Genomic DNA, 25,773 nt, shown 5'->3' on the forward strand with positions numbered 1-25,773 from the left:
AAAAAAACCAAACAAACAAAACACACATACTACGTCTACTACAGGCAAAAAATGAAGACAGAATCATATCGTTATCGTACCTGCAATCATGTCATCCACTGAGCTCATTTTCAGCAACACCTGCTGGATAAGGCCCACTTCAGTGCTCGTTTGCAGATTTCGAACACTTTTTCGGAGGACCGCGGTAAACATGCTCCAGATTTCAGCCTGGCAGGTGATGTCACAGTGCTCCAGCAGCTCCACCAGGCAGCTGATGCTTTCCGCATCTTGGATAATGAAGTTTGTCTCCAGATCAAACTCACCACCCACCAGCTGCAAAATAAGGTGAGACAGAAGGAAAATGTGTGAAGAGATTGAATTTTTATGCCTTTCACATTCTGCATAAATTATAGTTTATTCTATGTTAATGTAATGGTCCAGCAAGTAGCAACCTTTAATAAATTTATACACTGGACACTGCTGTTTGACCCAGCTTTCAACCCTCCCCCCCATACCTTTTTTTTTTTCCTAGGGGGGGAATTAACTAATAGGATCCTTTCATAAATGTTACAGTTCACTACACTGATGGTTAAGGCTAGAACTGGAAAGAGAAAGTGAAAATCTTTTTCCTTCTACAAGATTTCGATCAGAATTTAAGCACCCGTGAAAATAGAGCTGGCATACAACAAAATAAAAGGAGAAGGCAGATGGAGCCACTATAACTCCACTGCTCCATTTAAAACACAATTGATAATCACTATTAAGAAAGTAGAAAAGTGCAATCGATAATGCAGTTCTTTGAGACCAAAAAGCATGAAATTAGCCCTTTAAAAAAGGGCATGGTATTTATGGAGTGTGTTGTCAACAACTTGCTGGTGGGCATCAAAGCAAGCAGGAGGAAAATGGACCTAGATACCCAATGCACATTACTGTGACTGACTGGTAATAGCTAGGTGAGAGCAAAAGCTGCCTAAAGTAGCAGAGAAAGACTAGTCTATGGAGGTATAAATAAGGTCTCACCTCAATCATCATCAGATGTTGGCACAATTACATTACAATGATGTGTGCTTCAGGACTGCTAGGACTTTAAGTTCTGAGAGACAGTCTTTGCTCAGAGTACAAATAAAATAAAATAAAATAAAAAACCCTGCACAAAAACGTACATATTCTCTCTGGGGTAAAATACACATTGATGTGCATAAAAAAGTAAACTGTTCACAAATACAATCTCATCAGACACAGTCTGGCTGAGGTTTGAGGCTAAAAGTTATCTTTATTGGCCCACTTCGAGTTATTTGTGTTGCAACAAGAGTTCACACAATAGCTTTACACACAACACAACAAGAACATCCACAGTTATTAAAAAATAATTGCATGAAATGGAAAAATTCATAATGGGAACGTTTATACGTAACGCTATTTGGTATTATGTACACAAAAGGGACTTAATATACAAGAGTCAGTCCTTACAGTCCTCCTATCAAGCATCATCAAACAATGACCTGAGAGCAATGTTAACTTTCCTATAGAGCAGATGGTTCAGGCAGTCTTTTATGTCAATAGACTTCCTAAGGAAACGTCTGCTATAAATGACCAAAAGCTTACCCATGACATCTTATTGGTCTACTGGCTGTGCTTTGTTGCCATCTCCCCACATTTAACAGCTGTTGCACATGTGGAGATCATAGAACTATAAATGGTAGAATAATTTTTAACATGAAAAAAATGAAATAAAAAGCACTTGTCAACATATTTAGAAAACCAATCTCAAATCTGAAATTCAGTCTGAAAACCAGACCTCTTCATCGGTCGATCAGTCTCTTAACAAAAAACAGAGACATTGATCAGTGAGATGCTAACAATAGCAGGTATTCACAGCTTGAAAACACAGGTGGTGGGGGGCAAGGTGAGGTCTAATTCAATTCAATGGCCAAAATGCACAGACGATTCTATAAATTCTATAAACCCAAACAAGCTGTAACATGTCTGTGTAAGTCTAGACACCAGGTTAACTGGTTTTGGACATTAACAGACTGATGGAAAGCTTAGGTCACCATTTCAAATAAGTGATTTTTCTAAATGATGCTCAGTTGGTACACCATTACACCAGCATAACCATTATAGATCCATGCTTTCATGTTGTTAATGCCCAATTCTGACCATACCATCCAAGAAAGCAAAGACCTATCAGACCAAGCCACGTATTTCCAGTCTTCTATTGCCCAGTTTTGGTGTCCTTATGGAAATTGTAGCCTCAGTTTCCTGTTGTTAGCTGACAGCAGTGGCACATGGTGCAGTCTTCTGCTGCTGTAGCTGTTCTGCTTCAAGGCTTTAGTGCATTCAGAGATGCTCTTCTGCATAACTTGTTTGTAACCAGGGGTTATTTGAGTGATTGCTCCTAACAGCTCGAAGCAGTTTGAGAGATGGTTCAGGGGAAAGTTCTTCTCTATTCTGATGGACAATGTGAACTTTGACACATTATTTTGACTATGTTTTCATGCCTAAATGCATTGATTTGCTGCCATATGATTGGCTGGTTAGATATTTTTTGTTCGGGTTAATTAAACAGGTGTACCTAATGAAGTGGTGAGTGTAATAATTGTGGAATAAGGGAAATATCTTACTGCTAATTATGCTTCTTATTATTATCATTGCATTAATTAACTTTGCATTAAGTCATGATCATTGCATTAAACCATATGATAATCATTTTATTGAAACAGTTATTGAAGCTGCCAACATTACATTAAAGTCTATATTGCAGGTGTTATCATAATCACATAATACTCTTTTATTGCAGGTGGAAAGGTAATCATTTTATATACACATTGCAGTTTGGTGCTTATTAAAGAGTTGTGGCTCAGTCAATTAATTAGAAGGTTGAAAGCCTGGTTGTGAATGTTGCGAAACATGGAGTAAGTGGCTTGGAGCTATGGAAGGTTCAATGCATGCACGCTTACAAAACACATATAATACATTTAATCAAGAAACAGGCTGGAGTGAAGGCCTGAATGTATTCAGCTTCTTGTTGTATTTGAGTTTGCCCAGTTACAGGTGACAGAAGAGGTATTTGAGATGACTGCCATCCCCAAGGACCATCTGGAGGATGCAGCGAGTGGCCTTATATGGAAAATGTGATAGAGACAGGAACCCCTATGTCTATTTTAGCTGATGAAAATGAATATTTACTGTATCTGATATATCACAATTTTGACGCATGGGGGCGTCATGCCTGATGAATCAAAAGCAATCTGAAGTGTCTTTTTTGGTGGAGCCTACAACTGATGTTTGGCAGTTAGATATTTTCTGTTCATGTTGTACTCAATAAACTCTTCCGTTTGATTGCATCCTTCTGGGCCTTTGGTATTTTGTTTTGGATCTCAGTATTTCGAATTGGGACATAATACAAAGAAAAATAATTGGTATTATGCTTAATCATATATGATGTCAACAGATATTGTATCGAGAAAATTTAACAGTTCAGTCTATGCAGCACCTGCCATGTTCCCTTCTTTTATGAACTGTGACTGTGTCTTCACAGCATTAGGTTTACCCAAGATCACAAAGCATTTATGTGGTTTTTAATGTGTGGTTGTTTGAGGCATAAAGAATAACAATATATCAAAAGATTGATGATAAAAGAAATTTCCTGCAATTGTTGTCAGTAAATTATTATCAGACAAAAGACTCCCTTTTCAGCCGCTATGATGTTCGTCATCCAAGAGCATATGCAATAAGAGGGAAAAGAGCCATAAAGTCTAGACTAAACCTCATAATTCTTAAGTGCAATTGCCATTAATCACACTATTCACAGGCACGTCACAATCCCGAGAAGTGAAGTAATTGCAGGTTTGGTTCCTCAGAATAATTTTCACCCATTATCTTACAAGAGGCACATAAAGACATTTAATCACTGATTACACGCTTAACAGGTGGACAGCACAGTGTATCTCAGCCATATAAAAATTCAATTCAACATCAATGCACAGTTTGAACACTGCTTAGTTTCAGATGCAAACCCCATAATCAGTGTAAATGACTAAGCTTAGAAGGAACTGCTGCAGAAAACATAAAATTGCAACAAACAGTTGCTAAAAAGCAAAACCAAACTAGCATTACTATTCCACATAAAACAAGCAGTTACATCAAGTAAGTAAGGAAAATGTCCTGCTTGCAAACACGGCAAGACGCACACAACACACAGCTGAAGTGAAAAACAGGGAAAACAAAGAGTACAGACAGCAAAGATTTGTGGTAAATTACAGCAAGTCATCCTCTTCAGTTGTGTTTGATATGTCCCTATTCAGCTTCTGAAAAGGTCAGGTGATTCTTTGTTGGAGACTTGACATGAGTGGACAGCAAAATTACTGGTTTGTACTGAGATGATGCTTTTGGTGTTTGCTCCTAAGACCAATTGTAGTTTCCACTGTCATTCAAAGGCTTGCTATCATGGATAAATCAACTATAACTGGCCCCTAAAAATGTATTTCATTAGGCTTAGATGGTGTAAAAGAACTTCTGGGTCTGGCTGTGATGATGGAAAACCTGCCAAAAGAGCTCTACACTACATTAATTAGACCTTCTTGGAAGAGTAGCTAGATAGATCTCGCTCCTATATTAAATGGTTATCTTAGCCTCCCTGGAGTTTTCTTAATGATTGCAAAATTGACAGCAGGAGCAGAAAATATTCTCCTCGGAACACCAGCCTGAACACCATGGGGGTAATAAACAGGAAACAAACTGCAGTCGCTCATCACCTGGTTAGCAGAGAAGATGATGGTCCCAGCATAACCAGTAGTAGTGAGGGAACCATAAACAAAGATAAAAGCCGAAACATCTTTCAAGAAAGATGACCTCAAAGGCAGGATTCACCTTTCAGGATGACAATGACCTTTCGGCACATAGCAAAGACAGTGCTGCAGATGCTACGTGATATGTGTCTGAATGCCCAGTGATCAAGGCACCAGCCATGGTCTGCAGGTGAATTTGCTTGAAAATCTTTGGAAAGGCCTGAAGGTTGTTTTCTCCAGCAAATCCATCCGGTCTGTCAGGGGTTGACGGGATCACCGCAAAAGACTGACACAAACGACACAAAAAGTGTGATAGAAAGGAAGAGCATGTTGTGCTCACAAGTCAAGAAAATCTAAGTGTATTAAGTAATTAAGGCATTTCAAAGCATATCTACTACACCGATGAATGAAAGAAAATGTCATGTCTAAAGTTTCCTAGAGTGAAATGAAAGCATAACACTTATAATAGCTCCTTCCAATGATCACTGTTAAGTCTCTAATGCTGTACAATACCATCTAAAATGATAGCTAATGCAATATATAATACTGTGTGCACTGCTAAAAGACCTGCAGAGGCAAAAATAATGAGATAACTGATGTAAGTAGGATTATTAAGACAGATACTAATATGATACTCGGTGATTTAAAAATCCCTTTTCTCCCCCAAACAAACAGGATAAACAGATTTTCCTAACATGTGTAGTTCTTTATGAGTGCTTACTAAGATGTGGCATTGCAGTTTAAAAATAATCGTGTTTTACTGTTGCAACAAGTTATGTTCTAGTTTTTCACTTTGTTTGAGTCTGTTCTGCGTCAAATCTGTAATCTGTTTCTGATAATACAGCGACCCTAACTGTATTAATTTGTCACAAATTACATACCTGTTGCAATCAACATAGAGAGAATTTCACATTTAACTATTACATTTGTGCTCAGCAACCTTCCTGTTCAACCTTTCTGACGTCTCCGTTTTACAGTTGATTGTGGAATATCTAGGAGGAAAGAAATTTAATTAACTGACTTGTTGCAACAGTGGAAACCTGCTAAAGTACTATAGTCAAATTCAGTGAGCTCTGTAGAAAGGACCCATTCTTGTATTCATCAAGGCAGTCTGCATGGCTACTAGATACACATGCGGCAACGGGACTGAAAACACCTGAATACTTTGCCCATACAGTGTCGCTTTAAAGGACCCATCTAAAACACTATTATATAAGGAAACAGAGAGAGGATGTGACTGTACTCCAATTTATTTTGCAACTGTCTTTCTGCCCCTGATGATTCCCGATGATAGAGCACTGGTAGCTTTGTTTTGTTTTGTTTACCATATTTAAACCCAAGGGTGTCTGAGTGTGCTGGTGAGCGTGAGCTACTCTGCCAAATCCTTTCCCACTGACACTCAAAGATCGCTAATCTGCACTGTAAAACTCCAGCTTTGTAAAAGACAACCATCAAAAATTCAGACAATTACATCAAACTGAAAGAAACTGGTTAAGTTAACTATATTTCAAAAAGGTTAGCCAGTGGCTCATTAAGTAAGTGGTTTAAAGAGTCTATGAATTTATTGAATCATTAAAGCCCTGTTAAAAAACAGTGTTATAAGTAAGAACATTGAAGGTTGCTAAAGGTGATTAATATCAGTCTGGCTGTGGAAAATTACATCCAAACTTCCATCAGCATGAATATGGAAAAAAACAAAAAAGACAAATAGTGTTCTGGACTCTTTAAGCCTTATTGCAAGTCTTATCTTGAGATGTGATCAGATATCGTTGTAAAGCTGAACTGTCAATCAGGGTTGTACACCTAATCACAGTTTGCTATATTTATGAAAAAAAATACTAAAAAGGATGCTCTCTTTATAGGAAAGAGGCTAAAGAAAATTATTTAAAGCAATAGGTTTAAATAAAAAACTATTACAGCCACCAACTTTTTTCAGACATTTTATTTATCCAAATGGGAGAAATAATAATGTTTCTGTTTTCTGTATATGTCCTTAGGAGGATCCAAATAATCGAACTTTTAATCCCATGTAAAAAATGCTCCTTTCTGCGTCTTCATCTCACTAAAGGGAAGATACTAAAAATGATGGGCTCCACCTGAAGACTTTTAGGTGTTTGAGTGTTAAAGGTCTGTCTTCCAGTTCTGAGTCAGAATATGAAATTTCATCTTCAGCATTTATCATAGTCTCTGTGCAACTACCAACCTGTATTCACTTTGTTTTCACTCAAACACAAACTTAAATGGAACTGAATCATTTGACATTTCTTTGAAAGTGCCACGGTTCAACATCAAAGAGGCATAAAAGTTCTGCATAGTGCGAGAGCACTGGATTGCAGAGAAACACACAGACACGTGTACGTCCACCTGTACAGAAAGTCTTAGTCATATGGAAGCCTGGTATAATTGAGAGAAGAAAACTCAGCAGCCAACAATTCACAAGTACCCATTTGTGCTTAAAAAATCAGGGTTTTACAGACAGTCATTTGCCTATTATCAGGAGAGGGGCCAGTGCAAGGGGAAAACCTGCTTCCTGTAGCTATGGCTAAACATATAATTTCAATTAAGAATATCTGCCTGAGACTATTAAGATGCCCAGAAGCTCAGTGCAGCACCAGGTCGATGGGTTGCAGAAAAATAAAAACGAGAGGAAGCTTATGAAAACACTACAATGTGAGTCGGGAGAGCAACACCACCTTAATTAGGCTCTAACTCATATGGATGCAGCTCAGGCTGTCAGATGTCAGGATGGTGAGTGACAGTTAGCTATTTTCACTATACAGCGCCTCAAAATCAAGAGAAAGACTTTCCATTCACAAACCAGAGGTGAATCTAGAGCAGTAATAATGTCTCTCAGTCACTCAAGCACACTGGCGCATCACTAAGCTGCTCACCGCCATATATGCAATCGGTAATTCCATCTGGCTGACCTGCATAGACTGATACTCCAATTAAATTACAAATAACCCAGCAGAGATTGTTGTGCCACCCATTCACTTTCTTAACCACTTATGGATTTCAGGGTCATAATGGGACTGGAGCCTATCCCACCTGCGAATGGGCAAAAGGTCCATTTACCCCAGTGGACACTCTATCGTGGACAGATTATCCGTCTATCATAGGGAACACAGAGTAACAGACAACCATTCATGCAATCATGCACACCTACAGGCTTTTTAGATTCACCAGTAAATCAACATGCATGCCTTTGGACTGTGGGACAAAGCCAGAGTATTCAGAAAATCCGCACAAGCATGATGACACAAGGCAAACTCCATAAAGCTAAGCAGTTTGTAATATTTTTACTGTAATGGGATGATGGGATATGCAGTCCACCAAGTAGGTATTTATTTTACTTGGTAGCATGACTTAAAATTTGAAAGCAATTAAGGTGTCCGTTATTTACCCCAGTGGACACTCTCTTTTAATGCGACAGGGTTATATGAACTTCAATTAAATACCTTTAAATAACTTTTTTTTCACAGTATTAAGAGTTACATCTGAGCCCTCGACAATCCCCCCACTTTCAACTACTTCTGATTAGGCCAGGGCTAGAGGCTTACTGTCACCATGGTGACAGGCAGCAATGACTGGACTTGAGACAATTTCCAAGGGAAGTCTATAGTGGCCACTAAATTGGGTGAAAATAAATAGAAGTGATGTCCTATTTACAAAGACCGCTGCAGTGACGGAGTCGCTTGAAAGCAGATGTGGAGAGTACAAATTTCCTCCCTGATATTTTTAAATTGATAAAATGAGAAGTGCCCCTGGTTTAAAGACAAATTTATGCAGTCTTCAAGATCACACAGATACTGTCCATTCCGTTAATAAAATTGGTTACCATTGTATTTATCCCTAAAAAAAAATTAACTGGGACCTTCACAATCATCGAATGCACAGGATTGATAATACTGAGTTTGCCAATCAGAACTACTTTAAACTTGCACCAAAAGGTTAAAAAGAAGTGCTCATGATGTGCTTAGCATAAAAACTGGAGAATGAAGCTCCAATATATATATGATGTTTGGTGCTGTAACAACCAGCAATTCATCACACGTATAAAAAAACCAAAAACAGATACCATCGCAGTTTTTGCTTGGAGGTCAGTGTACTGTGGTGGCTTATTCCAGGGACACAACCTGGAAGACAAACTCTGGTAAGGTTCAACTACAAAATTCAGGAAAGCCAGCAGCTCCCATTTATTGAAAAACCAATGCAGTCAAGGGGATGATGAAAAATGTGGCATGCACAAGTAAAGAGGGGAAACAATAAAGTGACCATTCCCCAGCCAAGTGCTTAACAGCACCAGAGGGAGTTAAACGCAGAATACAATATTCAAGCAGCATACTTGTTTTGTTTTTGTTTTTTCACCCAACAACTTTGCTCATTTCTTCATGGTTTCTGCAAAAATATATATATTTTTAAGCACCAAGGAGAAAAAGACAAATAAATCTCAGAAGTGTGCAATAATAAAAGACATGAAAGAGAGTGTTATGTAATGGTAGCACAATCCATTCACACAAAACACAAGAATAAGTCTGGATTTAGACCCACAGTCTATTTTGAAAAATGTCATTGAAAAAATAATGAATAATTTTCAAATGTCTGTATTTTGAATAATGTATCACAAATACAGAAGAGAACTGAAAAGGAAGGTAAAAAGCATTCTCTACTTCTGAAAACAAATATGCAAACTTGGGTGTTCTTGCAGTAAAAAAGAAAAAGAATAGAAATGATAAAAAGTAAAAAGTCACAGCTGAACCACAGAAATAAGATAATGAGTTTGGATAACGGGGTTCACCTCTGCAGATAAAATGAGGATAGAAAATACAGAATTAGAGCTCCCCAAGTCATAATGGAACTACAAACAATATGAAGCTGAGAACCATATTCAAAAACCAAATGTCAAACTAATTTGGGAAACCATTCATAGAAGAGAATTTGCTCTTGCTTGGAGAAAAAGAAATGTGCAAAAAACAAACTGCTAACCTTATTAGCTTTTAGGCTTTCTCCAATGTGCCAAAACAAATGACATGAAAAGAAAAATGGATCAAGATGTTATGCAAATGCCGCCGTGCATTGCGACAAAATGGTGCTGCCACTCCAGGGAACAATTCTGAAGAGTTGAGCTGGAAGCCCACTCAGGGCCATTCTTTCTTTAGTCTGAAAATGTCACCAAAATAAAGGTCAAGCCATTTAAGGCAGATGGGTGAGAAGCGTTGGAGGAGGGAGTGTCAAAAATGTAAGAAATTAGTTTATTGCTTCTGTGCTTCCACTGAGTTTGATGAATGGCCTTCACATCAATGCTGAACTATGCTAATGGCCATACTAATGCCCCTATCCTCTCTGCTTCACTGATGAGTTAAGCACACAACAGTGCTGCGGACTATCTGCAAGGGAGAAAATAATTATTCTTTCTCCCTTTAAAAGGCAATCATTGTCTAAAGCATGCAGGGAGACATCAGACGCCACATTCAACATTTTCAAAATACTGTAAAATTCACACTACAAGACATTTTTTGTGCTAGACTGTTGATATATAGACACAAACGGTGCATAATTTGAACAACTAATGTCAGACAAGGAGTACGGATTCAGAGATAATGCCGCATACAAATTACAGTCATATTGACAGCACCATCCTTCTGTCTACACTCAATGTTGTTTCATTGGGAGAGCAAGTCCCATCTCTGACTAAACACATGGTTAAACCACAGTACAAGAGAGAGGAAAAAGGAGTTGAAATCAATATGACAGTCTCTTAAGTCTCATAGTGGCGCAGAACCATATCTTAGTCCTGGCATGCTTGAGAGAGTGGAACACTTCCTCATTTTCTAGTCAATCACGATTCATATTTGCTTTGCCACATCACGCAACCATGTGAAAACTGTGTCTATTTAACCAAGGCCAAAAATTTAATACAGGCCTTTTGGCTTACTGAATTATACAGGGAAGATTTGCAGGGATCTTGCAAACACACTCATCTCTGATTTCATGCTACAGCTAAACCAAACAGAGTCAGACTCTTTTGCAAACCCATATGGAAAGGAAATAGAAAAACAAAACACCTTGTAAGAATTTTGTTGGGGAAAGCTCGGATTTCAGTTAAGTCTTCCAAGCCTCATGCTATGATTTCCTCATTAAAGTAACCTCTTTCCCTTTTTTCACAATGAAAATTGATTACTTTATGCTAACAAAGAAATCAGTTTTCCAGGAACAATTTGCTAGCATTAGGTTGGACTCCTTTTACCTACAGAACTACCTTAATTCTTCATGACAGACATTCAATGAGGTGCTGGTGACATTACTCAAAGATTTAGGTCTATGTCGACATGATAGCATCACACAGTTACTGCAGATTTGTCGGCTGAACATCTATGATCTGAACCTTCTGTTCCCTCCCATTTCAAAGGTTGGATTGAGATCTTGTGAATATGAAGGCCATTTGAGTACAGTGAAATCACTGTTCAACGAACCAATTTGAGACAATTGAACTTTGTGACATGGCACATTATCCTGCTGGAAGCAGCAGGCAGAAGAGGTACACTGTGTTCACATAGGGATGGGCACCATCAGCAAAGGCACCCAAGTAGACTGTGATGTTTCATTGATACTAAAATATACAATACTAAATATCACCAACAGCATTACACCATCACTATCAGCCTAAACCACTGATACAAAGCAGGTTAGATCCATGCATTCATGTTGTTAATGTCAAATTCTGACCATATCAACCAAAGGTCACAGGAGAAAGCAAAAACATTCAGCCCAGGGAACATATTTCCAGTCTTCAATTGCCCAGTTTTGGTGAGCTTGTGCAAATTGTAGTCCGAGTTTCCCATTCTTAGCTGACAGGAGTGGCACCCAGTGTAGTCTTTTGCTCCTGTAGTCCATCTGCTTCAAGATTTGATGTGTTTTACATTCAGAGATGCTCTTCTGCCACTTGATATACCTTGGTTACATCGATTATTTGAGATACTTTTGCTCTATCAGCTCCAAGCCAATCTAGCCACTGACATCTAGCATCAACAAGACATTTTTGGCACTTCGGTAGATCAGCAGGTTCAAGTTCTCTTCCTGTAAGTAATTCGTTCCTCCTCCTGTTCCTCCTCCTCATCATCATCATCACCATCATCATCAAGTTCTTGGTGTCAGACCATCGGGGCTATTTCTCTAATACTGCAGGGTTTTTACCTTACCTTGAGATGACTGTTCTTGAGAGTTAGCACTATATAAAGAAAATGGAATTGAATTACATATCCATCTGGAAAAAGTTTGAACCAATCATTTCTTATCTTGCCGCAAACTGTGAAGCACATGTTTGCTTCATAATTGAAAGTACAGCTCATGTTTGAGAAGCACTATCTAGACAGATGAGAGGACACAGGCCGCATAACATCCACTGCATTATACCAACTAACTTCTGTTTGACACCTGGGGAGGCTCCTCTCCTTCACCAAAAATTAGGCTCAGTCTAACATGTAGCCGACAGCAGCCACCTGGTGTGTCTGAATTTCGGATCACATCTCATGTCATGTACAGTCAGAGTGTGGATACAAAGAAAGACTATATTTGACATCCATATGTCTGACAGTGGTGGACAAATTTGGCAATATTTGTTTTCTCACAGCTTAGAGGACAGTAACATAATGAAAAAGCAATGTGCTTAAATCATAAAAGCAATTACATTAAGCTTGTAAAACTAATTTTTAAGTTTTCAAGTAACCTTTAATGACACTATTCCTGAATACAGCTGCTGTACCAACCTTTAATTACATGCATCCAGTCTCAACTAGGTATATACACTGGGAGGGCTGGAGAGAATGTGACCTGAATTATTGACGTAGTCCTCACATGTGACCAGACAGTGACTATGACATCAGGAGGGCTCGTGTTTGTGGAAACAGTGCCAGAGATTTAAAGATTATGTGTTTATGCTTCACTGAACTGGGTGCTTGCAGCATACAGATGGGGCTAACAAGCCCTCAGAAATAATGATGATGAAAGTTGCTCCGTAATCATTCAGTCAAAGAGGGAAGCCACGGGCAAGGATTTTGGAAAATCTTTAGTTAACAGATCCTTTTTGAATTTATTATCTGGAAACATCTGCTTGTCAGTTCAGTGACAAGTTTGTCTTCATACCTTCTCATTATCAGCTAGGTTTGCACACTCACACAATATCAGAAAAAAAACCCAACACACACAAAGATTTGTTTCTCTGATTTCTGGCTACTTGTATATAGTAAAATAATGAAAAATATAAGGCAAGATTTCCAGAAAATGTTGCTTTGCTTAATTAAAGTCCAATATGCTGATTGGAATATATAATTAAACACTAATTGCCTCACTATAGTGTTTTGCACATGGAAGACATATCAACATTAAATTATTCCTGACAGTTAATTAACCTAATGTAAACTACATTTCACAGTACAAATTGCTGGTAAGTTGCTATTATGGCTGTGGTAGAGGCTCAAAATCTGCAGCAATTTCTTTGTTTTCTTTATTTATTTCAATATTTATTTTTAAATAGGAAGGCTAAAACATATTTTTATTGTTGGAACAATAAATCTGCTTTTTAATGCTTTTGAACAGCTGCATCACTAACAGCACTGATAGCTTTATCATGATTAAAATTATGTATAACTCATAAAAAATCCGATCATTTAAAAATGCTCTCCTTTTCAAGGCGTATTTCTCTAGGATGTAGCAGAGGGCTGGTAGACGCAAATCACACCCTAACTACCAAGAAATAGAAGCTGCATTTAACTTTCAGGCTTATCAGCCCCAAATTCACTTGTAGCATGATGGAAGTCCTAACATTTAACCAACATCTTAAAAAAGAACATCATTAGGACAGTCTGGCGGTACACAAAGAAACACCCTAAATCACCAGAACAACTGCGGCAAATTCTCAAGCATCCCTGACACAACGTACTTACCAAAACATTCTCTGCAAAGATACCAAGAAGAAATAGTACTGCATTAAAGGTAAAGAGCGCTCATGCCAAATATTGATCTGGTCTAGATTTCTTCAGTTTACTGCAAATTTATTGATAAATAAAATTCATTCATATCATTACTTTTTAAAGCACCCTCATTTTATTTTGAAAGCCTCAGAGAGTGGAAGTTATTGTTTTCTTTATAGTCAACGACAAACAACAGTCTGCTGCAGAAAGATGACTGCAGCAAAATTTTAATTTCCTGTTTGTTTGTTTTTTCATTTGAATTATGATATTTTAGCAATATTAGCAGTCTCAGCACTAAAAATCCCAAATTATGCAGACACTTACATGACTATACCTCTCATCTGTGATCCATTCAGTTTTTGAGACAACTGCTATTTAAAACGGTTTATAATTCATGAATATACAAAATTGCTAATTTTAATGCCTTTCACCAGCTATTCTCCATCAGGCCAAATGTAAATAGAACATTCATATTTGGACTAGAGAACAAAAGAGTTTTATGAACAGAGACTCGGCTGTCAACAAGGTTAACTCTTACACAAGGGAAAAAAAATAGTAAAAACTCCTGTTGCTGAATATTTTCAGTATCATTTCCCTAAACTTCAAGCTCTCTAATTCATCATTATTTTTATTTTATCTTTAATACTCAGCTGTGAAATCCAGACTTATTATGTAAATCATCCACCCTTGTATTCATTATCTTCCACTTATCCAATTCACAGTTGCAGTGGTGAAACCAATCCAACTGCCATAGGGCGAGAAGCAGGGTAGATCCAGGACAGGTCACCTGACTGTCTCAGCATTAACAAATAAAGACAGACAACCATTCATGCTTACATTCACACCTACAACCAATTCAGAATCATCAGGTAACCTAACGTGCATTTCTTTGGAAGGGCCAGAGTACCTGGCAAGAACCCATACAGGCAGGGAGAGCTTGCAAACACCACACAGAAGGTCCTATTTTTGAACCCAGGTCCTGGATTTATTTGCAACATTGCCAATCCTTTTTATTTTCATAAATTATTGATATGGATATGGGAATAGGGAGTTTTAAAAAAAAAATGGTCATACTATCACACACATACATCCACATAACATGTGCACAGCTCAATGTAACAAACTCCAGCACAGTGTTAACGTTGTTCACCAATAATTTTCTTCGGAAAATAATAACGAAATAAAAAACTAAAAACACAACGTGGTCTGATTTCTGCTGTAGCATTCAAATGGTCAGGTCGGAGCTTGGCGTAAAAAACACGAGATCCATCTTACATTAATGGTATAATAGTGTGGGGGGTATTTCCTTGGCAGTTTCTGAACCCTTTAATACCAACTAAGCATCACTTGTTGCCACAGCTTACCTGAGTGTTGTTACTGACCATATCCATCACAGCAGTGTACCCATCGTCTGCTGGCTCTTTCCAGCAGGATAACACGCCATGTCACAATACTCAAACTTTGTGGACATGACAATTATTTCACTGTTCTTAAATGGCCTCCATAGTCACCAGAACTCAGTTCAATAGAGGACCTTTGGGATGGGGTGGAATGGGAGATTCCTATCATGGATATCCAACTAACAGATCTGCGGCAACTGTGTGATACTATCATATCAATACGGACCTAATTCTCAGAGGAATGTTGGACCTTGTTGAATCTGTGCAACGATAAAACAGTTCTGCACCAGCAAGGTGTAAACAAAAAAAGAATTATGGAAAAATTAGAAAATTTTGAATAAATACACAAACAATCCTCCTCCTGAGAAAAAACTACCTTAACTGCATAACGTGAGTAAAACTACTGACATCTAACAGATAACCTTAGGTGTTGAGAAGACCAGACTGTTTGAAGTGTTTCAAAGCCTAAGCCAAACCTTCAGCTACTGTTTTTGTAAGTAAAGTGGACAGGCTGTCAGAGAGTACCATGAGCCAATATGTTTACTGAACGGGTTCCATTAAAATAGCAAGTCATGGCAAGACAACAGCAATCATACACAAGTCACTGTTGCTCAGACATGGAACTCTTCAGCCTCAGAGTGGGACTCAAAACGGAAACCAAACTGGAAAAAGTGAGACTTCCCCAAGTACATAAATTTGTTCTACTCATTTAGTCATTCTTGCTTTACTGATTTATTTTCTCAACATAAGTATGCATTGCTGCAAAAGCAGAAAAAATAATTCACACAAAGTCTGCAGTAAAAAATTAATTAATTAACAAAACAACAACAAAACAGAGAAGTTCCAATCCAGGAGCTTTCTTTGAAGGGAAATGGCTACCGGCCAGTTTTGGAAGGCCTTGTGTGCTGTATCTGACTTTAGTATCCAGACACAGTTGACAAAAAGCTGTGAATCTCCTCATCTGATCCACTTGTTTTCTGTGCACGGCAGAGTAAGTGCGTCCTATGCATCACTGGGACCCCATATATTTCATCTCATACTAATCCTGACCGTGTCTAGCTGTATTAAATTAAATGTCCTGGACGGTCTACCACATCATCAGCAATATGTCAATTCATTCATCCTGTAAGAGTCCATTTATTAACAGAAAAAAAGGAATTTACTGAAAGAACAAGAAGTAATAGTGGAAGAAACAGATTGTATTTTGAACTCCTACCCCTGGAAACACAATTATGTCCAAAGGTCCTCTCTCACAGAAGCACACCCACAGATATTTATCAATTTAGATCTTGAATTCATATCTTTTCCCTCTTTTTCTGTGCCTCAAACTATTTTCCCTAACTGACACAGCTGCTACAATTATTTCAATCACATAAAAAGACCACAGAGGCACAGGAACCTGAACTGAATATTAAAAGCCTCTGCTACTGTCAACAGTAAGAGACCTTACCTCGGGAAAGGTGTGAACTCATCCAGTGTTTTCATCATCTCTGCCGGTAAATTACTGGAAAATTAAATGTAGCGAATCTCAAAAAGTGCAGCAGGTGCAATTTGCAAAGGTTTGGTTATTTGTTCGTGCTCCTACCTAAGTTAATAGCATGACCCTTAGTGCCATCATCATGAAAAGGAAATAAATGGAAATACAAGCAAGGTGTGGTAAAACCATTTAGTCCTGTGTCCCACTTCTTTTTTTCCCACTTAATAGTACAGCCAGATATTTAATTTGCAGACACTGTGGTTATTCATAATTTAACAAACATACTTAACCATGTTTAACCTATCAAATTATCTGGGGATGTTTAAGCATACAAAGAAATAAAGCATTTAAAGGACAACTGCTAGGTAGGAGATCTGGCTGTTACTCACATTACAAAAGCCAGAAGGTTGAAAATTCTGAGTTTGAAGGTAAAACTAAAGAATAGTACTGTAATGCTAAATTTTCCCCAACAAGTAACCATTTTTTCTCCCCTCAGAAAAAACCCCAAAGCTCATCAGGTAATAGTAACCTAAATAATTTTAAGAGCAAAGTCATAGGGTTCTGAAAGATCTGGTCTACGAGGAGGGTATGAAATGGGTGATTACTGCAATGAAAAAGACGCACTTGAACAGTGAGATTCCCTTGACACCAGCTGCCTGTCTTGATTTCAGCACTGAGGACAGCTCCCTTCTTATGAAAACCTGTTGAAGAATCAGAGCAAGACTTCTGACGTGCCATACGGGAAGGTCCCCTTTAAGCGAGACTGACAGATTTAGCTTTGTAACGTGGAGTTTTTACTTTCCATTGATTCATGAATGTGTAAAATACTTTTATGCAGTGTCTACGCTGTCTAGCCTCTACTAGTCAGTTCCATGCCAAACGCTGTCATGTGGAGCAGCCAATGAACATAGAAGTGAGGCCTTTCATCTGCGGCCAGTCTTGAACTTTAAAGCACCCTGACTGTCAAAAACTAAAATGGGGATCAAAGCCTAGTAATGCTGGTCTGTTTGCTTTTGAATGGCACTTATGAAAAGACTTTGTCTTTGTTCCACTCTACTAATTAATCACACCTTTTAGCTGGCCACACTCAGTGGGGCAGTTAGTCGAAAGGCAGCCTGAGTGCAAGGGAGGGTAAAACTCCCCAAGCCACACTGCGTTCCCTATCTCATATTCACAGCTTACTGTGTGGCAACGCCGGCCTGTTTACTATTCTGGTGGTTTGCATCATGTGGTCGTTTCTCTAATCCCTTGAAATGCTTGGAATTGTCAAACAGGAGAAGTGCTCACCTCTCCAGAGGGGGAGAGGTAGAAAATTAAAAGGCAATCTTGCAGGAAATATATCTTGCACAAGGAAAAAGCCTGCACTGTGAACATAGCTACTAAGAAGCCTGAGTGAATGATAGTGCTTGTCACAGAGCATCATACAGTCTGACACAGTTATAACCACATAGGACCCTGGAGAGAAAATGTGTAGAGCCTAAAATCTAAAAATGTTGTTATCAATAAATAATTGCAGGTCAAATCTGACAAGCAATGCAAAAAATGTGTCATAAATCATCTAAACAGGAACAACTTGTAAGTCTAAGGAAATACTGCTGAGATACTATATTGTCGAAAAACTGTGAACTGGCACATGCAATAACTCACTTATCAATTTTACACTATGTGGTCACCTTGACTGTGCCCTGCACTGCAGCATATTCCATGCAATCACATAACACAGACAAGGGAAACAAAAGCATCTTTCTCTGCATCTCTAAACACACTAGCATCAAAGTGCTCCTCTAATTCCCAGTTAATTAGGCACACTGAATATGAAGCAACAGTTGTGAGCCTGTATTAATCCTACTGACCTCGAGATATGATTTGGTTGAAATCAAGCTCATATTTGAAAAATATCACGTTACATCAACAATGAAAGACAGCTGGGGACTAGCACAACTGATCTTTTTTGTGATTAGTCTGCACAGTTTCCTCCTGCTGAATAGTGCTGTCAAAAAACATATGCTCTCCTGATGTCTCGTATATTGCAAGGTGCATCCATCCAGAAATATGTGCTGCTAGCTTCCATCTGGAGAAGAGAGGAGAGGAGGAGGGACAAGGAGTGAGAGAGAAAAGGGAGAGGACTTTAAAGTTCCACTGCTGATATAAACATCTCTGCTTGATAGAGGGAAGAAAAGTACACTGCAATGCAGACAGAGGCAGAGATAGAAAGGGAGGACAGAAAACAGAAAAGCTTGAGATGGGCCTTTAGAAGGCAAAAAACAGCATAAGATGAAAAGACTATGACAGCAGAGAGCTCTTCACTCTGTCCTCACCAGATCATCAAAGTGTCACTTCTCTTACCAGGCTAGGGACAAGATGTCCTCTAGGTTAAAAAACGGAGATCAGTATGCAGGTCACAGAACCAAAGAGGAGAGGAAGAAAGTGGTGGAAACAGTCCACTGTGTTTACTGCAGCAATCTCCCACTTCCTCTCTCTGACCACAACACTAATGACGTTGTTTCCTCATGGACAATTCATCACACTCTGACAGCAAGCCTCACTGGTTTCTTATAGCAAAAACTAAAATAAAAAACTAGATGTCATAGTAATAACACACAGTCAATGCTTAAAAAAAAAGAAAATATAATGTAAAATACATGCACTAGAATCCATTTCCAAGTTCAGAGGACTGTAGAGGTAGATGTTATTGTGGAGAAGTGATGCGAACCTTAAGCTGAGGTTTATTCTTGTAAAGTCTTGAAAGTCCTTGTATTACATGAAAATCACATGAATATATGTGAATGAATGAATGAATATATGTGTAGCTTTACCCTGAACTTTAGTGCAAATATATCAAATATTTCACTGGTGTAGTTTGGGACAAGTATCCTTTCCTCACAGAGGTAATTACCTGAGTAAATAAAGAAGGAATATATTTACCCCATTAAAATTCATAAGGGTAAATAAGAAGAATAAAGGCCTTGTCACACTCACACGTTTACTACCTAATACATGCATAAGCATCAAAGAGCACCAAAGCAAGAGAAAAAAAAGCAAGGATGCTTTATCTCTCATTCCCACGCTCAAAGATACATGCCTGGGGCATGTGCATTTAAATCCTCCTAATCTTTCTCTCCTTTAATGTAATTTGTATTTAAATGTACCGCCAACCAAACCCTTACTGCCTGTTATTCTAATGCCAGAGATTCCTGACATGTTCAGCCAACCGAGACTTTTGCATCAGCTATCGGAGACGCCTGACAAACAGCAGTAATAATGTACACCCAACAATAATGTCCAACAAAGGCTCTCATCTCCTGTAACATCAGTGTTCTCATATCATATTAAATGTAATGCATATTTAATGTAATCTTTCCAAACACCATCTCTAATAATTGATTAAATGGAACTATTACATTTTCAAAAAGTAGCTATGTTGCAGCTATAATTACAGGAAAAGCTGGATTTTGCTTTCTAGTGCATTTACACCAGGTCTTGCAGCAATCGGCGGTAAGACAAAAAGCATGGGGTGGCAGGTGAGTATTAGATGAATCGGGACTCTGGTTGTATACACATCATTATGCACTAGACACTAGTTAGACATGCTCTAACAGCAAGTGGAAAAGGACAATTAATGAGAGGTTCGAGCTCATTACAAGAGTCTTTGTAGCAGCAGTGAGCAGGGAGTTTTACATATTCAACATCGGGATGAGGCAGGGGGTCAAGTATGATACCCTGTTGTCTCTTGTTGCAGGTATATTACCATCTTCATGGGAACTTCAAAGGCTTCTCAGTCAACACCATGCTGCTGAACTAATGGGAATGATGGCTTGCAGTCACTTAATGCTGTTAATTAGTCTAATAGCCATGATATTCTGGTCAATTATATGTAGAGAATTTGTTAGGAAGCTTCACCCTTTTACTCTATTAGTCAGGTAAAACTAAGCAGTGGCCTGGGTAAATGATAAGAGAATGTGAATGTCAGACTGGGATATGGGAGTTGCAAGCCTGCCTCCAAAACAACTAAGGGGCCTATGGCAATGTTTTGTGAGTGACACTTGTAAGTAAGCTGTTGCTTGTCAGTCTGTATTAGAGATGGCACGATACCACTTTTTTATGTCCGATACCGATACCGATATCATAAATTTGGATATCTGCCGATACCGATATTAATCCGATATAGTGTTTTTTAATCAATAAAACTGTTTTTTAATATCTTGCTGCATTTTGTATAAGTTCATACTCAAGTTTAAATAAACAACAACACTAAAGCTATTCTGTTATACCTGTATGTAAAAAATACACTGCACCCAAAATATTTCATAGTTCAGCAACACTGATCAATCTAATAAACTTAAACCTACTCCATCCTCCCTATTCTGGTATTTTAAAGAGTACTTAGCAGAAATATTAAGCAACCTAACTAATAGGGTTGCAAACTCCCAGCAAAAAAAAAAAAATAGGAACCACCCCCACCCTCCACCTCATGATGCTTAATCAACGTAATCAACTTTAATTTGATGCAGTGTGAAAAAAATGCACAGAATTAAATTATTTTTCAAGAATAATTAAATAGATTCAACATCTTTCTTCAACAGAATTGCAGACTGCACAGACGGTACCTTCCCAAAGGAAAAAGTACTATAGCTTACTAGGGTATATTAGACTTAACAGTTACTATATATACAGTAATGGACTTCTATACATTTTACATCAGATTAAAACTTTGGGTGTAAGATTCAGATAATTATTTATTAAAAGCTAGACATTTTAAATGAGAATAAGAAAGAAAAGTATGTCTTTGTGCCCCTTTTCCTGTTCATGCCCTATCGCCCCCTGGCTACACTACACTTTGCTAGATCCGCCCCTGCACAGTTACCAGCCGTCAGCTACGTAGAAAAGGATCCTGGTGTGAAAGTAATATTAAATAAATTCTAACAACAGCTTGTGAAGCTTAAACGTGCTGCTGTTGTTCAGCCGCTGGTTTCCTCTTTCTGGTGCAAAGTGGGCCAAAACAAACAAGAGAGACGGACTTGCGACAGAAAAGCCGATCAGCTGATCGTTAAGCAGTTTCACGATTGAAGTAGCGGCAGGAGAGAGAGAGAGAGGCAGTCGCTCCATATATCGGTTGTTAAGCTTAACGTGGGAACGCTTTACAAACATTCAGAGATGAACTTACACACTTGCTTTACCTCTCTGGGATAACTTCCTCGGAGATGAAATGCTGGATTGCTAGCGAGGCTACAAATAAACACAGCAGCTCTATGACGTGAGCGCACTGCTCCAACATGCTACGGTTATGAGCCGAGTTACGCCGTGTGGCAAGTTTTGTGAGGTGCTTTTTGATATTTAATGGATCGGATTACATTTTTATTTCTCACCGATATCCGATCCAGCAATTTACGTCAGTATCGGACCGATACCGATACCTAATATCGGATCGGTCCATCTCTAGTCTGTATGCTGTAAAATACTGTTCTTCCAATCTTGGTTTGGTTCCACTGACAAACTGTCCTCACTGCTTGCCATTTCTTTAAGCACCAGCTGCCCTCTTTCACCACTCCATCACCCCCTCACTGATAGGCCAGGGCACTTTAGCCATTCTCAACACCTCTGAATCCAAGCAGTTCTGCCTTTCTCCCTCACGGTCCTGCGGTGTAATTACTTGACCGCTTACCGCTTGCTCCTCCAGCGTGGCTTGTCAGTTCTGGAAAATCCACCGACATTAACCAAAGAAAAGGGGCAAATCCCTTTCCACACTGGCCCCCATATTCTCCAAAATGGTCGCTTTATAATAACAAAATACTAGACTTTAGACTTGTGCACATCACAAAAAGAAATTCACAACAAAATTCAGCACTCATGAAGTAGAATCCTCCCATGACAGAAATGTTCATGTATTCGCGGTAAGGAAAATGAAGAAATCTCTTCTCCTTATAAAAGGCTTTATCACTGCGTGCTGGGATCATCCATGATTCATTTCTTATGCTAGGTAGAATATGAAATAGCTGAAGCTGAGCACAGTGGATCTCAAATGCTGCTCATTCAAAGAGGAGTGATGATGCAAGTGCTAATATAAACCCTCACACTTGACATATAAATAGAACAGTAAAAAAAAAAAAATGTATCAAAGAAAATGCAACTAAACTGAGCCACAAGGAAAAATGAAAAGTAAATCAATCATTATTAACATGGCAACAAAGGACAAGATGATATTTGATCAACATCTGAACACAAATATCAATGTATTTTTTACATTTCTAACATATCCTTTAGCCAAAAATAAGTTTTTAATTAACATACCATTAATTTTTCTAGCTGTCTAAGGCTGACCAGGTATTGCAGAATGGGTTTATAGTTTTTTTTCTTTTTGTGAAACAGCTGTGAATTTGTGAGGGAGAAAGATAAACACAATGAGCTGATGGGGACTGCATAATCTGGTGATTGTTTTCTAGACGAAAAACCCATTTGAACTGTCAGTGCTGTCATTAAATAAAATTTTTAAACCTAACGAGCCATTTTAGCGCCAACCTACTTTTGACAAAAAGAACATTACACGCCTCGCTGAAACATTTCTGTCGTCTTGCTATTGTATTAGCTCTGCTTTTCATTCAAAAATATTTTATATGAAGTGCTTTTAGTAAAAAAAGAAAACATTTACTCTATACTGCTATTGTACTACTTTTCAATCTTTTTTCCACTCTGATATACGGGCATGTATAAAACAGACCTAATATTTTATTGTTGATGGAGGGAGAAAATATATTCATATAATCAAGCAGATATTCCATGCTTTAGCTTAAATCACTAATAACAATGTGGACCTACATTACTGTAGTTCAACTTTAGTGCACAAATGGCTTCATTCACTTGGTGAAGCTATAAAAAAAAAAAAAAAAAAAAAAAACAGGAGGGAAAGAGAAAGATTTTTTTTCTATTTCAACCTCTACCTCAACCCTGAGAGTCTCATTCATGGTGGGAGAAAATAAATAATTCAGCTCTGACTTGAGTGGACAAAAGAAAAGTATGGCTATGCGCACATCTCATATTGAAACATGTGGATATTTACAATATGACTACACAAGCAGAAAATTGTGCCTTTTTGTCAGCTACGGGGCGTATGTAATAATCAGCCATACCATAAATAGACACCGTGGACAGAGCTGCAGAGGGAAACAATCATCTACAGCAGAGTTTTACAAGCTCTGAAAGCTCCTCTTAACCAAGCCACAGAAACATAAAACAACACAGTCAAGTGCCATGCTCAGTTTATATCGAGCGAGACAAAGTGTTTTTCACTTTTCTCTCCAGCTGAATGTCAAAAAGGTTATCAAACACCCCCCAAAAAAACAAAGACAGCGAGAAGAAGCTGAAATCATGTGCATGGAAAGTGTCTGTTGAGTATCTCGTAGCATTGAAGTGTTGAAAACAAAACACATGCGTACTGCATGAGTGTGGTATGTTGGCAGCACAGTGATTGATGGCTCTATTATGGTCTTATTTGATCTACTGTGTAATTACTTGCATCAACACAATCTGTCAGCTTCAATCTGCCTAACGTCATGAGGCTGCTGAGCAGAATGCTGCTCACTGAAATGGGAGAAATATCAACAATGCATCGTTCTCATTCACATACACTGATCAATTCCAGACAAACTATAGACAGCCCTCTGTCTGCAATTCCTTCTGCAGGGTATATGCATATTCAAAAATATGTAATAACTCAAATGGACAAACTATGGTATTTGTTTATTGAGTCCGTGGGGAAGAAGTGTGTAGATTAGTAAAATGAGACAAAAAATAAGTGCAGTACTGTGGCACTGTGTTACATTCATTATGTTTGATGCCTCAGCTTCTGGGGTTTACAGGAGGCCGGACTTGAAAAGCGATGGATGGTTTCAAATTTACTTTTGGGAGTGCTTCAGTTAAAAATATAATACAAAACTAGTTATATGAACAAAAAAAAGATCTATTTTATTTGTTTTAATTTCCCATGTTCGTGTCATATTCAAAACATGAGCTGGAATCAAGTGGGAACAGTAATTTGCCAGCTAATTTGTTTTGGCAAAGTCTACACAAAGACGAAGGCTTGTAACATTCACAAGCAGCCACCAGCATTTCCCACTCATTTCCCGGCATCGTTTAGTCCTGTAATGAAACTGTGTTTAAATAATCTTTGTTTACATATATACTGCTAACCATACTGTGAGCTATATCAGACAGGTTTTAAAAACTACCAATAAGAAGACCATTACAGATTAAGCTACCATATATTTAGGGCCCGAGCACTTCGAGTGCGAAGGCCCTATTGTATCTGCTCTGTTTATTATTATTATTATTATTATTATTATTAGGGCCCGAGCACAAAAGTGCGAAGGCCCTATTATATCTGCTCTGTTTCTTATTATTAGGGCCCGAGCACAAAAGTGCGAAGGCCCTATTATATCTGCTCTGTTTCTTATTATTATTATTATTATTATTATTATTATTATTATTATTATTATTATTTTCGGCAAATGAATCGGCCTTTTGAGGGCCTAAACATGCTTGAAAACTCATGAAATTTTGCAGACGCGTCAGGTCTGGTGAAAATTTACGTATTTTAATGTCCGTAGACATGTCCAGGATAAAACTCGGAACACATATCTAACGTTCGGGAGACGCACAAAAAGTCTATTATGGCCAAGTCCTAAACCCAACAGGAAGTCCGCCATTTGGAAGTGAAGGTGACATTTTGGCTCTAATTTTGCCATTTCCATGCCTCGAACTTTTTGCGAACTCCTCATTGGAATTTCATCGTACAAGCTTCATATTTGGTCAGTGTCAACTACACACCTGGGCCATGTTAAATTGCGGAGCTTTTTGAGTTTTCGGGTTACTGTGAGGCCGTGGCGCCACGGGCTAATTTCGATGACTTCGCCATGAAAATCTTATTGCCTCTCGTTCTGTCATACATTGTCCGACCTTGACCAAAGTGGACACATATGATAAGGCTCCACCCTGAACATATTAGGAAAGCCTTAAGGAGTTGGTCTTGGGTTACAGAGAAAACTGTGAGTTTTCGCTGAAGGGTGTGACCCCAGCAGCATGGCGAACATTGAGGTCTCGCCATGAAGAAACAAATTAGTGTAACTCAATGAAATCCAATCTGATCAGTACCAGATTTTACAGGG

General features: G+C 38.3%; 1 protein-coding gene across 4 annotated transcripts in view; it reads right to left on the reverse strand.

The window, feature by feature from the left end:
• Nucleotides 1-25,773, reverse strand: part of nbeab (neurobeachin b) — a 205,722-nt gene that overhangs the window by 157,494 nt on the left and 22,455 nt on the right. For all 4 annotated transcript variants that reach the window (XM_039622706.1, XM_039622705.1, XM_039622704.1 and 1 more), the window contains exon 2: nt 81-312. In XM_039622706.1, coding sequence (XP_039478640.1) covers nt 81-312 — 232 coding nt within the window. The remainder of the gene's footprint in view (nt 1-80; nt 313-25,773) is intronic.

Source organism: Oreochromis aureus, linkage group 14, assembly GCF_013358895.1.
Source record: "Oreochromis aureus strain Israel breed Guangdong linkage group 14, ZZ_aureus, whole genome shotgun sequence".
NCBI lineage: Eukaryota > Metazoa > Chordata > Actinopteri > Cichliformes > Cichlidae > Oreochromis > Oreochromis aureus.